At 40.4% G+C, this 17760-nt stretch overlaps 1 protein-coding gene across 1 annotated transcript; it reads right to left on the bottom strand.

Moving 5' to 3' along the window:
• Positions 1-93: 93 nt before the first annotated feature.
• ABCG5 (ATP binding cassette subfamily G member 5) lies at positions 94-17340 on the bottom strand. Its single transcript, XM_074168935.1, has 13 exons — positions 17219-17340; positions 16580-16701; positions 16001-16137; positions 15679-15777; positions 14575-14707; positions 13091-13230; positions 11805-11934; positions 8207-8420; positions 7738-7943; positions 6696-6834; positions 3171-3356; positions 1445-1563; positions 94-284 (listed from the first exon to the last, which is right to left on the bottom strand). The coding sequence occupies exons 1-13, from the start codon at positions 17338-17340 to the stop codon at positions 94-96; spliced, it is 1938 nt and encodes a 645-aa protein (XP_074025036.1).
• Between the last annotated feature and the right edge of the window lie 420 nt (positions 17341-17760).

The raw sequence follows: 17760 nt of genomic DNA, 5'->3' as shown, positions 1-17760 counted from the left end.
CACTTAAATTCTATCTAAAATCCATCAATTTAAGCCTTCAACCATAATCAAGTTAAAAGTGTATTATTAGACATTGTTAGCACTGCTACTTTCTTATTGTCTGCCGATAATTCTGTCTCTTATTTTGAAGCTCAGAATTGCTATAATGGCAAGTGCTGGTAGAAAAGCATAGAGTATTAAGAAATCGATTGTGAACCGGGATAAGGCACCAGGAAAGTTTTTTTCAATGAACTGAACGCCTTGAGAGAAAACACACGCAGCGCTACTTGCAGTGGAACTGTTGGCTCCGCCTGTCAAAAGAAAAAGTTCCTTTCTTTAGTAGGTGAATCACTAAAATTAAAACTCAGGCTTCAGTATCTAGCTTATACATTTAATATACCTAGCCCTAAGGTTTTTTTAATGATGAACTATACCCACGGCAGTATTTCCCATAATTTTTGGAATAAGAACAGACAAGCCATGTTTCTGCAGTTAATCTATGCCATATTTTTTGAAGAGAAGAATCAAGAGTCACTAGGAGCTTTCTGTTTTGTTCATGCCACACAAAAGAAGATTTATGGCTTTTCAGCCACAGTATCTGGAGGGGCCTTAAGAAGCAAGTTGCCCAATGTGTTCCAGTGTTTCTATTTTTTGAGTGCCTCCAAAATTCAAGAAACGGAGACTGTCTGAAGGGCGCATTAAAAATCAGCTGTTTATAATTACTACCAAAGTCACGGATTCATTTCCTAACATTTACCATCTGTGCTCTTGTAATAAAGAGGGACAGAAGAGATTAATGGATAAAGAATATATAGCCTTGGAGAGGAGTGCAGACACCTGGCTACAAAGTCCAAATTATCTTAGGGTAGGTCCAAGGCTGTAAGTTTTACCCCCGTTGATGTATGTTGGCTACTAACCCTGCCAACCTGACCGATTCTCATGTTCTGCCAGTTCACTGGCCCGCAGCCTGACAGATCCGGGCTGCTCAGTATGTGCCCTGGTGACATCCTGGAACTGAAGCCTCACTAGTACGAGAGGAAACATCTGGTTACCTGTCAGGGCTCCCTGCACTCATGTTTGACCTCACATTGTGCAATTCGATTGATCTTCTATTTGTGTAATACTGCTCCGATAACCATATCACAGGCTGCAAAGTTTACCTTCCAGAATGCCCCCAGAGGAGGGATAAAAGAACAGGTGAAGAAGAGAAAGATAAAAAGCTAAAAGAATGAGAAATGGTTGAAAAAAGGAGTGAAAATTTTGTCTAGCTTCACAATATGTTGTTATAATCATAGAATAATAAATAATATAGCATATAGAATAATATATAAATATAAAAAATAATGTCTTTACTAATGAATAAGATTTTTTTAACAACTCGCAAGATACTTTTATGTAGAAGGAAAATAAGCATCAGCATCTCATTAAAATCATTTACAATGGACCTAAAGGCTTTTTTTTAAACACTTACCACACGTGAAGTTTAAGCCATGGAATTCATTAACTATAAGAACCTCACTGCTGTATTTTTGAAAGGTAAGATAACTGAGAATTTTAAATGGTGTCGGCATTTCTTCGATGGTCCTTAAAGAAACAGAGAAGTTAAATTGGTTTTTGCTATGTTCCAAGAGCCAATTCTAGCCCAAATTAAAACAAGCTCTCATCTTTGGTCGTAGCCTGTTAAGAAACAGTTCTTGGCTGCACCTGTAGGGTGTTCAAATACAAAGTCCGTTTTAATGCTAAATGAGGAGACACCCATGAAGGCTGTCTCTGACTTTGGAACAGTGTCATAACATTCAGCCCTGACTTGTTTATGGACAGTCACAAATAATTCGATGAAGTTGTTTGCTATTCACATTGCAGCCATAAACTGAACATGACAAGACCCAATATAAACCTTAATTGCAAAAATGTGTTGCTTCCAAAGAAAACCTCACCCACCCACCCCCCAGCCCCCATCTTCAACACCAAAGACACTATCAATTCACTGGAGCACTAACAACAATATAAAATGAAGTAATGAATAATGAGAAGACAGAGTATGAAAATTTTCAAAAAACATTATTAAACAAGACTGGGCAATTTCTGCATCTAAAATACTGCAAGACTTTATAATTAAACAAATGAACAGAAAAAAAACCAGCAATATTTTTAATATCCTTCATTGCCTGTGAAGGTTAATCTACAAGGAGATTCCCAATATTAATTAGCAACGTATCTACTGTAAAATAACGTTATAGATCACTCTAATACTTTTTTAAAGTTATCGTGAAGGCATTAGACTATGGTAGCAGGAATAACTGTCTTGTGACTATAAATACATATAGTCCTGAGATTAGGTAGGGACCAAATTAATTAGATATGAACTTAGCTTTTTTGATAAGCAAGTATTAGCTGAGACCTGCTTTGAAGAGATAAAGCATCATCAGCTTTGTGAAGACTCATGCTTTTCTTGAGCACAATTCCACATCATCTTTTGTTAGGCTTCTTTTTCATTGGAGAGATCTCAGGTGAGCATATCCTATTTGCTCAACATCTCAGGAAAACTATTTTTTGACAATAATTTATTAGGAGATATTTCTCAAAAAATAGTAATTTCAGCATTGACAAATAGAAGAGGAAAACTGTTCCACGTTCATGCAGTTACAATGCAAAAATATTTATTTGCACAGTAACAGAGCAAGTGGATCATAATTTTCCTGCAGATTTACTACATGACTTTTTTTTCTTTATTATTTTTATGTAGTTCAGTCTGCACAGGTAGAAAAAGGTATCTGAAAAGTTTGCTGGCTAAACTGGAGAATAACACTAATAAGATAGTTAAGAACAAGGGTTTTTTTAACCCTCATTCCCAGTGTTTAATTTCTGATAAGTTCCAACAGGTACTAAAGTTGTACGAATTATTTTTTTTTTTGCAGGCTCCTTTACTGAGGACAGCATTTCATGTCATAATGTCAGCATAAGTAAAAGAATTCAGCTGAGCTGATAGATATTCATTGCTCAGTTTTTTCTTCAATTTATTTGCAAAAAGTGAAAAAAGTTAGTATCTTTGTTGATACCTAAAGTTATCAAGTGGTTTTTTGTGTGTTTAGTCCATTATTGTGCTTCTGCAATACAGACTCTTCATGACGCTCTTTTACAGGCAGATTATTGTAACATTAACACCATAATGGAATAAAGCTTTTTCCTACCTTACTAGTCCAGTTCCCACTATCACACCTGCTGAATTAAGTAGCACCACTCCACTTTGGACTATATTTGGGTTTTGAACCACGCCAAGTATAACAAGTGTTAGTAGTTCACCAATTATATGAGACGCTAAGACAACAGCAAAGAAAATCCCAAATCTGGAAGCATCAGGATACAACCCCACAGTCCTGTATGAAAATGAGCAAAAGAACATTTATAAACTGGTGTTTGAGTACTAGACTTGGAAATTAGCTTTTAATTTTGTTTTTATTTACTTTTTGCAATTACAAATCATTAAGTGAACAGTTTATGTCTTAACACTTAGTATGTTGTTTGGAGCCTTAGCTTAAAGGACAACCACTTAATATTGTGACTTAAGTGCGGATATATTTGGTTTTCTCCATCTGGATTAAAGAGAGTTGTGTAAAGATGTAATTGTGGCAGAAATCTGCATTGTTTCAAGATAACCACCGTGGCTTTTAGAATCCCTTAAACTAACATCCTCCTCCTTTGAGAGTCTATGCAGTGGGAGTTATTTATGTAAGTCACATATTTAAAGAACTTGTTTATGCAGATAATTAACAAATGGAATTTTGCACTTCTGGTACCACGCATGCAAATGTAAAAATTAATATACTCAATTAAATGGAAGGCTAAATGAATCCACCACCCATGTAATTCATCCAAATGCAATTTCCTCTATACTCCTGCACTCTTTAATACAACACACTGTTTCCAGCTTTTCCTGAGCTCACCTAAGGAAAAAAGTCATTCCCCCCAACGTGTACTAAACATTAAAAAGTTAAGAAAGGCCAGCAATTGCTTGGCAAACTTAATTCAGCCTCATAATGTATATGACAGGTGACAAAACCTTTTTCCAAAATGCTTCATACCAAAATTGACTCATGCTGGGTACAGACTGCATGCTTTGCTTAGCTAACAATTTTATTTCCTTTTTCATTGCTTGATGCAAGGCTCTATGTCTTTCTTTTAATCCACCATGTTTGAACATGGTCTTAAAATAGAAGTATTAATTTTCTTTCAGGTTTTCTGTAGCATTTTTTGCCAGTAACACCAAAATAATCTCTATTATAAAGAGATGGCTGAACACTGACTCTTCAAGTATTAAACATTCAACAAGCTAGCAGGTATTTAACAACTGTTAATCACAGTCTGGTGCAGAAGGAACAGCTCTCCAAAGTCCTAGCATAAAAATAATCACCTTCTCTGAAGTGCTCTAATACTTTACACAGAGCTATGTAGATAAAGACTACAACTACTGTACTAAATCTGGGGTAGGAATAGAAAGAAAAGAAAGAGAGAAGCAAAAAATACAACTCAGAAGAGAGAATGTTGCAACAATAGAATGGTAGGATAATATAAATTGTTAGAACAACTCCCAGGGGTACCTTTAGTTAGGAAAATTTGCATAAACAGAGTATATTTACTTGATTGCAAAACGGGCTGTATTTGTTCTTGGCCAGAGCTGCCTTGTTTCTGAACAGGTAAGAGTTTGTGTCTGTCTGACCCAAATTGTCTGGCTTTACAAACACAAACTCTGAGTGCAATGGCTTGTAAGAAATCATACTAGAGGCTACCAAAGCCACTCCACAAGTTAGTTCATCCAGAAAAGTTTAGTCCTGCACAGATACGATCTTCAAAATTTCATAGAGAAACTGCTTGCCCTGAGAGGTCTAAGGGCACTATGAAATCACTGACGGCTTCCAACCAACCACAAGATACCAAAGATATACAGAGGCGAATATCTGTAAATATTACCTATTAACCGGAACACACTCTTCATTGTTGATTGTGTTTGAAGCTACCAAAGCACAAGGGCAAAGTCTCTGCCCAGACAAACTTCCTGTTAATTAAGGAGTGACAGATAGTGGCTAATGATCTTCAAGAGCTCCACAAACCTTCCCTCATTGAGCCTGAAAATCTGGTTTCCAAATGGCTGCCTTCTCAGCAAGCGGCTCACCAGGAGGCAGAAAGGGAAGGGCTCTGGTGAGCACAGTGCGTCCTCCAAAGGCTTTGTGGGAGGAGGAGTAATTTCTGTCTGTATGTGAAAAAGAAATTCTAAGGGAGTACTGCCTGAAGCAGGCAGCACTGACAGCTTAAACAGAAATAAAAGCCCAGGTAGCTAAGGGGACAAAGAGAAAGGTGGCCTTGCTTGAACAAAACTGCTTCTTCAATATAAGCACCAAACTACCAACAAAACCAAAACATGCACGCAAGTCCTCACATCTGGAAGAGCAGAGATCCCTCTCTCAGGGCTTTTGGCTTTTCGTCTAGGAGTGACAGTTATTGAGATCCCAAACAGAAAGAACTACGTCAATGCTGAGCACTTCCCCTCATTACCCACTACAGACCAGGAGGAAGAAGACAACGGAGATCTTTTTTCCTGAGTTTTTCTAGATGGGAAAACAGCTATTGCAAAAACCCTGCGGCAGACTAGCTCCCTGTGCAGAAGCTCTTACTCAGTAATCCAAGTGATTTGGTGCAGTTTTATTTCCTCCATTTTCAAGTTGCCCAAGGGCATCTTACTACACAGTAAGAACACCAACACGCACTGCTACAGCAGAACAGCTGCCGCACTTCACCTCCTTTACAAGGGTCCATCCACTTACCATTTCCCAGCAGCTAACCAGGGAGCATGCATCCAGGACACAAGCCAAGCCTGCTATTCATTTGTACATGTTCTACTACAGACTGCCATCTAATTGCAACTTTACTATCAACTGTCACATGAAAACAAAAATTAACTTTAGTGCACTACACACCTCTCCTTTCATAATAAGGAAAACCAAAAAACAGAAAAAAGATTGAAGGACAGAAATCGGTCCTTCATACTTTGCTATTAGCTTACGTAAACAGCCATGGACTCTGCTGAAGACGAGAAATCAATGGAACAGAAAGAAGAGCAGACCTATATGACAGATAAGGCAACGACCAGATGAAATATTTCATCATCCCATTCTGAGGTACCACTTCACAATGATGTGAGGAAATGAATGTACTGGGAGATAAAAAAGCAAGCTTTACAATCAAACCCTTTCTCTCACTGTCAGAAATCCACTTTTCTCTGGAGAGTGGAAGAGAGAGATCCAGACCTCATCACTTCCATATGCTGTAGCTAAACCCAAAATGTCCCAGGAAATATGAAGCTTTGTTACTGTCACATACCTACTGTTGTCTTCCTCACTTTTTTCTCCTCTTATTTCTTATCTTTCTAAATGCAATGTAAAATGACACTTCCTGCTTTTGGTATGACACAAGAATGATACATGTCCCAGGCCCATTAAAATTTCTCAAGTTACCTAGAGAGCCGGTAACTCACTCAGAAAGTGTTTTAACACTGCCTGAAAGATAAGGATTAAAATTGTGTCATCTTCCCTTAAACTTTTTTTGTAATCATTCCGAAAGACAACAGCAGGAAGACATGCCAGGAGGCCTGTTGCTGACATGGGAATTGATACCGATAACAAGAAGAAAATAACAACCCAATAGATGGTACAAGTGCTTACCAGTATATAAAGGTGCTGAAGATTGCCACACTGATGACACTGAAGGGCAGGAAATGTACTATATAAGCTAAAAGCATTTGCCACTTCTTGTACAAGCCATCTTTACTTTCCTGGTCACTGATAGCACGTAAAGGTGGAACTGGAATAAACATACAAGAAATAAATTAAATCATCATTGAATAAAGAGTCCAAGATCTGTTGCTAGTAAAAATGACCTGAAGCAGAAAGACAACTTTGAGAATATATCCAAAACATTTTGTATGACTCATTCTGATTGCTTTTTCTCCCACTATAAATGCAAAACATGCTCCCTGCAGATTGCAAAATTTGGTAAGCTTAATGAAAGAGGCCTAACTAGACAGCATGCAGGACAGGCGTCTCTTTTTGCAGAAAGAAATTAAAGATATGGAAAAACTGCAGTCACTGGATAATTTCTTGAGGTGCTCTGATCTCAAGGTGATGACAGCAATGTACATTTCCTGCATGAGCAGAACAAGTTTTAGGGCTGTAAATAGAAACTACTACTGGTCTTAGTATGGCAGCTGTAAGAGAAATATCCTCTAAGAAAGATGTAATCATCACATAATACTCATATCTAATTATGCTTAACTGTTGTCAAAGCTGTTTTGTACTTTCATCCTTTCCATGTCTTTGGTTTTGATCTCAGTTATGATGTTAACTACAGACCTAGACTTTGTCCTGCCTTTATAACACTACACGCAGGCAAGTTAAGGGCTCTTGCACAGTTCAGAATAAAGGCTCCATATATGGGCCAGCTGTAAAAGGGAGAGACAGGGGTCAGGGCATATTCCTTCATTAAGCACAGGGAACCTGGAGCCCCTCTGATGGGCTAATCTTCTTCCGTGCTGCAAAGCTTCCTGTTGCTTCGCCTTTGAATTTCATGTTTCTATATCAGCTCTGACATTACCTAAAACTGTTAGGATCTTTTAAATTATTGCCTTCAAAAAAGACTTTTTATTATTTACAAAATAATAGTGGCAGCAATACCTGCTGCTGCACACAATACAGCACAGAAACTCACACAGTGCAACAGCATTGAGCATCCCCGTGTAGGGAGGGGCACTCACGCACTGGTAGACAAGCCCCACACGGTCCTGCACAGCTCCTTTTACCAGGTCACTCCTTAGTCTAAGGAGAAAAAATGCTACAAACAAGCCAAATAACAGATTCTGGAGGAGACGCATAATGAGGCCCATCTTGTCTCTGGAGAAGTTTCTTGTTGTCCTCCTGATAATGAAACAAAACAATAACCATATACTTGTTAGCTATGACTGACCACATGTTGGTAGGGTATTTAGCTTTGAACAAATCTTACACACACAATGGCCACAAAGAGGGATTATTAAAAAAAGACAGTGACAAGTACAGTGGTAGATCAAAAAACCAAGAAAGTGCATTTACGTATACAGGGGGAAAAAACCTGACTGATTAGTAGATAAGAAAAAAAAAAAGATTTTTCTTAAAGAAAGGAAAGAAAAAAAGTGTCTTACCGTAAAAGAATCCATAATTTGTAAAAGGCACTGGGTGAGTCTTTGTTTTTGAACGGTATTGGTGGCAGCTCTTTCATACACTTTGTTCTTTCAATGGCTGCCAGTACTTTGCTAAAGATCTCCGAGTTTTTGTAGGCTGATACAATTACCTGAACCCTACTGTAGGTTTCAAGTTCACGTTTCTTGCTTCGGGTGTCCACAGATGTCAGATCCACTGTAAATTTACAAAGTGTTTACCATACATACAATCACTTTCCCTTCTTACCTCTTCCCCTCCTTGCAACTAACCTTTCCTTGTCTCTATCCTAATATTTGCAAAGAAAAAGTCCACTGAATGCATTCAAGGTTTCTTTTATTGCTCTCGTCTGTTAGAAGCAGCACGGATGAGTAACTGTGCAGCCATAACAAATCTCTGTGTTTTGTGGCCTCTGTAGGACCCTGAAGTTCAAGTCCTTCATCTAGAAATGCAAGGACTGAGTAGTGCTGGTCAGACCTTTAGCCTTCTCCTCGCACAGCACGGAGCTGTGCCACTGGTGAAGTGCCGCCGCTGCCAAGGGCGAGACAGAGCACCAGCTGAGGGTGGACATTGATGAGGATGAAGAGACCGCTTTCTGGTCACATATTTCGCAGGTTTTCTGGTAGATACTCAGCCACAGCTGCCTGATCCCCCCTTGTCCTCTGCCTGCTACTCCATAACCATGGAGCTTTATTTTTCAGGTAGCCCGAGCTCATGCTGCAGAGATGCTGCTCTTCTCTACTTGAGCTGTTACTGCATCGTTGCACCGGGTTTCACCCACCTCCTTCTCAGACATATTTCTGTTTTAACGTGAAGTTAGAGCATGTTCAGCAGGACAAACCTCCCTAGCAGGCAGAAAATATTACTTACTGCTGTGGAACTTATGAAAAGTAAATACTTCAGAGAGTTAATGTTCCTTCCTAATAAATCCACCTATACCTGGCCTATTCTTGACACCACCAATTCTTTTATTGGCAGATGGGAAATTTGTGTGTGCTATATGCACAAGTCATAAGGATTCAGAAATAATGCTAAAATGCATTAGAATTTTCCCTTTCTCCTTAATAGCAAGGAATTATCTAAGGTTTCAAAAACTAGATTGTTGTTCTCAGGAATAGCTGTTCTTACAGACTTTTATATTACTCTTCAACATCTGATAAAAGATCTTTACAGTTATTTATTGCTAAAGTTTTTATGGTCCTTAGATTTCAGTTTTACAGTGTTATGCTTAACTTCAAAATACAAATTGAACAAAAGAAAAGTAGCCATTGTCCAAGATGAACCCTGAGGAAAGGGACTGAAGCCCTGAGGAAAGGGACTTGGGGGTGCTGATGGATGAAAAGCTGGACATGAGCAGGCAGTGTGCACTTGCAGCCCAGAAGGCCAATTGCATCCTGGGCTGCATCAAGAGATGTGTTGCCGGCAGATCCAGAGAGGCGATTCTGCCACTTTACACTGCTCTGGTGAGACCTCACCTGGAGTACTGTGTGCAGGTCTGGAGCCCTCAATATAAGAAGGACATGGACCTGATAGAGAGGGTCCAGAGGAGGGCCACGAAAATGATCAGGGGGTTGGAGCACCTCTCCTATGAGGACAGGCTGAGGGAGCTGGGGTTGTTCAGCCTGGAGAAGAGGAGGCTCCGGGGAGACCTAATAGCAACCTTCCAGTACCTGAAGGGGGCCTACAGGAAGGCTGGAGACAGTCTGTTTACAAAGGCCTGCAGTGACAGAACAAGGGGTAATGGCTTTAAACTGGAAAGAAGCAGATTTAGATCAGACATTAGGAATAAGTTCTTTACCATGAGGGTGGTGGAGCACTGGAATAGGTTGCCAAGGGAGGTGGTTGAGGCCCCTTCCCTGGAGACATTCAAGGTAAGGCTCGACGAGGCCCTGGGCAACCTGGTCTAGTTGGGGGTGTCCCCGCTGACTGTGGGGAGGTCAGACTAGATGACCTTTGAAGGTCCCTTCCGGCCCAGATGATTCTATGATTCTTAATGTGTCCTCAAAACCTGAATTAAGCTTATGAATACTTCCCTAGTGTTCTGAAAGCTGGAATTCAGCAGAATTGCCTTTAATGATAAACTTATCCAAAATGAAGTCTTCACTTTCGTAAATAAGAATAACCAAAATGCAGACACACTTTTTAAAACTTGGCCAGTGTGACTTGCTGGAAGTCACACAGGAAATAAATGGCAACCAGGTGTGTTTTAAAAAACACTAATAGATACACCAACCAACTAGCTAATGCCTACCATGCATTTTTACTTTTGTTTTTTCTGTAAACACAACATGTGACATTTCAATAATATAATCCACACAACACATAGAATCTATTTTCCTCTGTTGTTGGTGTAAATTATATCAGAATCTGTCCCTTCATTCACATCGTTAATTCACACAAAAAAGTATAAACTACCAATTTTCCATAGACTAAATATTCTGATGATTCTTTGCTCTAAACTGTAGTTTTTCCTTTTCTTGTCACATTCAAAGGTTGACGTTTGAAGAATGCAGTACTCTCTTTACCAAGCTTTTTAAAAAGTGGGTCTAAATCTCAAATCATCTATGCTTTTCAAGACTATTCAAATTCATAAAGGCAAAATTATCCTCACTGTCACACCAGTATTTTCAGCTTCATCCCATTCCAGCTTCATGTCAACAACCATCCTCTCTTCTCTCCGAGTTTAGGATGCCATCTAGACAATAGAAAAACACTGCCTTCTCTGAATGTGCCATGTTTCTGAATACAGCTTTTTGGATTGGTCAAATTCCCTGGTTAATGCTCGGCTAGTATCGTGAGAAATCACCCCACATACTAGATTAAAAACTGATAGTTAGACAGATATACACACACCTATGTACCTACATATATACACACACACAAACACATACACGTGCTTTTCAAACATGTCTGCATGGATCAGGTACACACATGCCCTGCAGCAAAGCCAAGCCTCATTTCCAAAATCTCATGCTGACACTTTTTTCTTCATCCTGAATCGGTAAAAACATACTCTTCAGCTTTTGCCAACAGCTTGCTCTCATTGTCTCCTGAAGCATCCATGCGCTCTGCTCCAGTAGCTCACCCTGGTATTAGCAACTTCCCAAACTTCCAGAAACCTAAAACTCAGTATCTATGGAAATTGATGCCTCGGTCATCCCATATTTATTCTACATCCTTCCCTCCAGGCAACAACTGTCTTCAGTTGCTTGGCATCACAGAGCCTGTAAGCGTATAGGGATTTCCACAGCTTTGGGATCAAACTGGTTTTCCAGTGTCCAGTGGGCATAGGGAGACACAATTAGGAATCCACAGGTTTCACAAAGTTGAGATTCCCTTTTTTATTGGTAGTTTACTCCTCCTGCTGTGTTTCAGACCTACTGCAAACTTCTGCTATTTTATGGACTCAGTGGAGGTTACACAGGCCCAGCCCTTGCTTTTCTCTGAGCTGAGAATAATTACGAAGTTGGGGAAGAAGTCAAGCACATTTTTATCTCTGGAAAATGTTAATTTGGGGAAGAAAACAACTTGCTTGTCTAAAGGAAGCCCGTATTTTTACAGAAACAATTTACAAAAACTTACCATAGAAGTCAAAAGGATTTGATTGCTCAGGACAAGAATAGCCACAGTCACTAAAAAATGTGATCATTTCCATAGGGTTGCCACAGAAAACCATTTCTCCAAAGCTCATGATGGCTATTTTGTCAAATAACTGTTGGGAGCATATTAATATATTAACAATACATACCAAAAAGCAGCACATTAATTCTTGAGTACAGCTACTGTCTTGATAATAGAAATGCTTTGACAAGAAAAATGGTTTTGACACATTCAGACTTCCTTAGTATATTCCTGTCAAAGAAATTTTGTCCTTTCTAATCACACCTATTGGTTGTTATGCAAGATGAAATGTTTGCAGGCTCTTAAAACTAGTGGTTCTCAAAACCGCCAGAGACAGCAGCACACAGAGGTAATCCACAAACAGAAATGGGAGCTGTGGACTTCTGGCTTCACTTTTAATGCACCTTCACTTACTGACTGACCTCCTTTGGTGCTTAATAGCCCCAGTCTGTAAAATCCCCAAATCGTTGGGAAGATTATCCTGAAGTGCTTAAGGACTTTTAACAGTGCTGGTCTTCAGCTGAACGTTTGCCAGGGCAAGGTTCCCACCAGCCATGATCAATCCATACTTCCAAGGCACCAGGACTGCTTTCAGTCCGGAAAAGCAGCACCACCACCCCCCTCTGGCTTCGTGACCACTTAACCTCAGTTCCGTCAGCCAGGGAAGAGGTGCCTTGCATTCATGTGGTGGATATGTCAGAGGAGCAAAGTATGAAACAGTAAAGGGAAGGGAGAAACGCTCTCCCCAGCACAAGCCCTGCAGGGCAGGCCTGCCCCACCACATGACCAAGGTGTATGCACAACACTTGACACAAAGAGAAAAAAAAATCAGATTTGATTTTTTTCCTTTCCATTCCAAATCATGGCTTTATCTGCCTCAAGTTACAAGTGTTACTGAAATATGAATAAGTAAAGATAAATAAAGTGCTAGGTTTTACAGTGCCTGCACACATGGGGGGCTTACATGGCTTCTCCCAGTGTTTTCGATTTGGGTAGCTGCATCACACAGAGGTTAGGCACACAGTCAGTGCGCACACTATTTTCACAGGGCAGTCTGTGTCCCAAAGTGCCCTGTGACTGGCAGAAGGCCAGAGCTGCAAAGTTCAAGACAAGCCTGCATTTATGCAGGGGGGGAGGAAGACAGCCTTTGAAGGCAACTTTACTGGATCTTGTACTTTTATCCTGAAAAGAACCTAGGTACTGAAGAGCCTGGTAAAAAAAGCAAATAGTGAGTAGCTATCATTTACCCTGAAGAGTTCTGAGCGAGGCTGATGAATTGTAATAATCACAATCCTGTCTCTGTGTGCAAGCTCTGAGAGAAGTGAAACAATGTGGTTTGCAGTCAGGCAGTCCAGCCCTGTCGTTGGTTCATCAAGTAGCATGACCTCTGTGAAATGACAAGGAATAGCATTAAAACTCAGGTAAATGGGGAGCAAATGTTACAACTTCTGCCTCTGAAGCCGATTTGACAAATAGTATCGAAATTAGTTTACATATGAAGTTCCACGTGTAAAGCAGAGTACGCATAGATATTGCCATGATGTGATCTTTTCACTTCAGTTAGCTTCAGCGGTTCAAATGCAATGACTAGGAATAAGGACATAAACCACTGCAGGATCAGGGCATAATCATTTTTTTTCTAAGTTCAGGTGAAATCTGAAAAATCTAACCAAAGTAGATCTGATGTATACATCAGCTTCTAAGAACAATAATGATAAATTTCAGCATGTATACAAATGTAAATATAATTGCCATAATTAGCTAGATGTTATAATCCAAATTAAATCTATATATACACACAGAATTTGTTATGAACAAATTAAGAGTTGTTGATTACAGTAAACATAATTCCATAGATGACGGGGGGGGGGTGTTACTGGATTTTCTTCATTATTTTCTTGCACATGGAAGGGTAAAAGATACAGTCAAATCCATTATTTTTACATAGATGAGACATAGCACAGAAGAGGGCAGTTCAACCTTGGGCAGGATAAGGAAGGAGGAGAGCTTTCTCTATAGGTTTATCTACACAGAATTACTACAGTGTTTACTATAGAGTTTCAGAATTACTATAGTGTTTACTATAGAGTTTAGTGAACTCAATGAGCAATAACTACACCCAATGAACTCTCCAGGACCCACCAGTAGTAGTCATAAACTTCACTTTGCTATTTAAATGCTCTTTCCCGCCTAGTATGCAATCCTAGCACAGCCGCATACCTATGAGGATTCCAGAATCCAATAAATGCATGCTATATGTTCACTCCATAAGATTCTGGAACCTTTAAGAAACTATCTCAAAACTGACAAAATTTACAGTGCTGTTTCCCATGGCTAATCCACTTCAATGCTCAATGCTTGCATATGTATGGCTCTAATGCACTCAAAAACCATATAAATTAATGTGCCGCAATCAACATTTCATAGATGGGAAAGCCCGTTTTTTGGGCTTTTCTGGGAAAGCCCAGAAAGACTTGCAATAGATAAATGCAAGTCTAAACTTATGTTCAGTCTCTAAGATTTTAAAATTGCCCACTTTCCAAGATCAACTAATAGATTAATGGCAGACCTGAGTTACTGCTCATCATTTTCTGTCATTACTAAACTAACTTTTGCTGAATTACAGAATATAAACGCTTCTGTATTTTAAAGTGGTTTATGGAGGCCCATGGTAGGAGCACAAAGTGACACTGTTTTGTTTTATTTTGAAAATGTCTGCAGTGGTACTTACTGGGGTCTTGTAGCAGCTGGGCCGCAATTGAAACACGACGCCTCTCACCCCCAGAGATTCCCACAAAAATACGGCTTCCAATTATTTTGCCAGCAATGTGGCTGAGACTCAGTTCAGCCATAACTGCATCTACCTGAAAAATAATTACAGTTTACAAAGACTAAACACAGTCCAACTCAAGTATGCTTGTGCAAACAGAAAAAAAAAAAAAAAAAAAAAGAAAAAACCCACATAATTTTAAGCTATAGCTTTCCCAATATGATGCTTGTATCCATTCTAGTTGGAAGGTGTCTGGTTTCATTTCTATTTGATTATTTTTAATATATTAGTTCAATTATTTTTTAAATTTTATTTTCATGTATTCTGAAACGAGTACAATTTTAGCTTCAGTTGACATTAAGAGATGAAGAGCTCAGACGTGGGACTAGAAGTTAAGGTACAAAGCATAATGTTCTGGTCTGGCTTCCAAAATAAGGGAGCAGAAAGGCACATCAATTCTGAGTGGAAGACAGGTGAACAGACAAGACAGAGAGCAAGAGCCTTTGGTCAGGAATATCCAATTTTTACTCTCAACAGAGGCCAGAGTGTCCTTTAATAGATCTGAAACACATCTATTTTATCAAGAATATAGCTTGGAGGGAGCTTATTAGACCAGTGCTTTTTGGAGCTGTTCTGGTTAGTGAGTGGCATCCTAGAGGAGTCAGAGTAGTGTCAAAGTGATGTCTGCTGTCCATGAGGCTTGCCAGCAGACATGGCCCTAAACACCCCAGAGACCTGGGTTTCCCAGCTGGGCAAGAGGGACTGACCTTGATACCAGCAGCAGCATCTCCTGCAGCAGTAACTGCTGCAGCTTTGGGCAGGAGGGTCTTGTCCCACCATAATGGTGACTCCCTGGGGCACCAGCACAAGCCCCTTGCAGAGGCGGGGAGCACCAGAGAGCTCATGTCCTACTCCTCGGCAGGAGGATTTCTCCCCGCTTTCAGAATGAGGAGTATTACAAAATCTTATAAGCGTAAAACACAGCCATGGATGGAAAGTGCTGCTGGTGAAAGCATTACATGACATCATGTCTGCCTTTCTAGTGGAAGACGATAAAATATAGACCTTCTTTTTGATGATGTCGTTGGAGCATTTCTGAAGAGTTAGCAAAGCAGTGTAGGTCAGAGACTCTTGTATGGTAAGGAAGCTTAACAAAGTGTCATTCTGGAAAAAAAAAGGGTGCAGAGGGAGAAGCAGTTAGTCCTTTAGTAATTAAGATCTTTCCCCTGTTAACACAACCTTCATTCATTCATACAATTTATTAAGTGCTTTGCACCAAATTTACTAGTAAAAACACAGTCAGATTACATTACTCCATTACACTAGCAACTTTACTTTCTTTACATGAGAGGAAGCACAGTGCACAAAAATAAATGTAGAAATTAACCTGTGGCACATAAGAGAAGCAATCTCTAAACTGTTCCCTCTTCAGCTGACGTCCATTCACGTACACTTCACCAAAGAAATTTTCTTTATGTCCCAGTCTTCCTGATATTGCATCCAGAAGTGTTGTTTTCCCAGATCCTTTCAAACAAAATAAATTAATCATGTGATGAGATGAATTTTATGATTTCAAGAGCCGTAGCCTCTCTTGGATGGAGATGTATGAAAAGAAGAAAGTGCTTTTTTTCTTAATAACATTAAAATAATAATGCAGTTACTTAAGGTGAAATAAATGGGAAACCTAGAATGCATGTAAATTAGCATGCAATTAATACAAATTCACACTTCATAGTGAAACATTTGGGTTTAGAAGTAACCTTATCTTTTATTGAAATTATAATTGTTAGTTAGACAACAGAAGATTGAACTCTGAAAACCAAGCACCAGAGTTTTCCAAAGCGGAGGTTAAAACTAGCTGCAATTTCATTATTTCAAAGAGACACCTCAGTCACATTCATACCACTGTGGAAGTCACCAGTCTTAATTCCGATCATATATCTTTTTAAGTACTGGAACAACTTACCAGAATTTCCTAAAATCCCCATAATCTGGCCACTCTCTACGTGAAATGAAACATCCTTAAGTATTTGCCGGGTCCATTTTTTATGATATAAAGAAACATTCCACCACGGGCCAACACGTTCTCTTGGAAAACAAACATCAAAAAAGATGAAACAGAGAAGATTTAAAATTTTTGCGTCAAGCAAGTGAATGGTTTGTAACTATTTGCATGTTGGATGGGAGCCTGTGAGGATTTTGAAGTGTTGGGAGGGAAAAAAAAAAAAAAAAAAATTATCTTTCCTCCTCCCCCCTCCTGGCTTTAACTTTTTAACTTCAGCGTTATGTGGAAGGTACAGATTTTTCAGAATGACTGCCAGTAGGCACAATCTCTGAAAATCTTTTCAAAAGCATCTCCTTTAGAGACATGAAGAAGAACTGGTGAATCCTCTGGAGGACAGACCGGCTCTGCCTCCCTCAGGCCCTGTACCCTACCCCTGTGGCGGGCGGCCCAGCAACATAAGGCCAGTGGCCTGTACATGTCCCTCCTTCTTCACTGGGCCAAACCCACATCCCACCGCTCCCAGCACCTCTCCCCTCAGTCCCTGGGGTCAGAGCAGCTCCCAGCGGGCAGGGTCCCGCCATGCCACTTTCCAAGCCCTACCTGACGGTGTAGGAGACACCCCGGACACTGATGCTGTCGGAGGGCTGCACCAGGGCCTTCACCTGGCATGTCTGCCCACCACCGCTACTCCTCTCCAGGGCGGGAGACCCTCTGCCCGACATCCTCAGGTGCTGGGGCTCCACAGGCTCGCTCGCTCCCTTCCTCACACTGCTGGCCAAGTGCCCGATGCTGCCACCACCATGCCTCCCCCAGCACCGGGCAGGGGCAGCTCCCCGCTGTCCCCAGGTCAGAGCAGGTCACTGCCCCCAGCGCTGCCCACCCAGGGAAGCGCCTGAAGGAAAATAGAAGGCTTCTCAGTTCTTTCTTTTTCCTGAGAACAACTGATAGGCGATTAGCTGAAGCCACTATCTGATGTACCTTTAGCCCGAGCTGTTACTGTCCCCAGAGGAGGGGAATATTTCCCTGTCCACGGGGTCACACCAGCTGCAGAGACACAGCGTGCCAGGAGAAATGGTGCTGTGGTGAGGGCACCTGGAAAGGGCTGAGCTCAGGACCAAGAGGAGACGGATTTCCACAGCTTG

This window comes from Numenius arquata, chromosome 2, assembly GCF_964106895.1.
Source record: "Numenius arquata chromosome 2, bNumArq3.hap1.1, whole genome shotgun sequence".
NCBI lineage: Eukaryota > Metazoa > Chordata > Aves > Charadriiformes > Scolopacidae > Numenius > Numenius arquata.
The sequence above is the reverse complement of the archived record's forward strand: the minus strand, read 5'-3'. Positions and strand labels throughout refer to the sequence as shown.

What these genes read in the sequence shown, in the direction of transcription:
- ABCG5 (XM_074168935.1), bottom strand. Translation starts at nt 17,340, where the DNA reads ATGTCGGGCAGAGGGTCTCCCGCCCTGGAGAGGAGTAGCGGTGGTGGG. An exon ending in CCAGCTGCTACAAGACCCCA is followed by an intron (nt 13,231 to 14,574) that starts GTAAGTACCACT and finishes GTCATTTCACAG; the next exon opens with AGGTCATGCTACTTGATGAA. An exon ending in AAATCCTTTTGACTTCTATG is followed by an intron (nt 8,421 to 11,804) that starts GTAAGTTTTTGT and finishes GTAAATTTACAG; the next exon opens with TGGATCTGACATCTGTGGAC.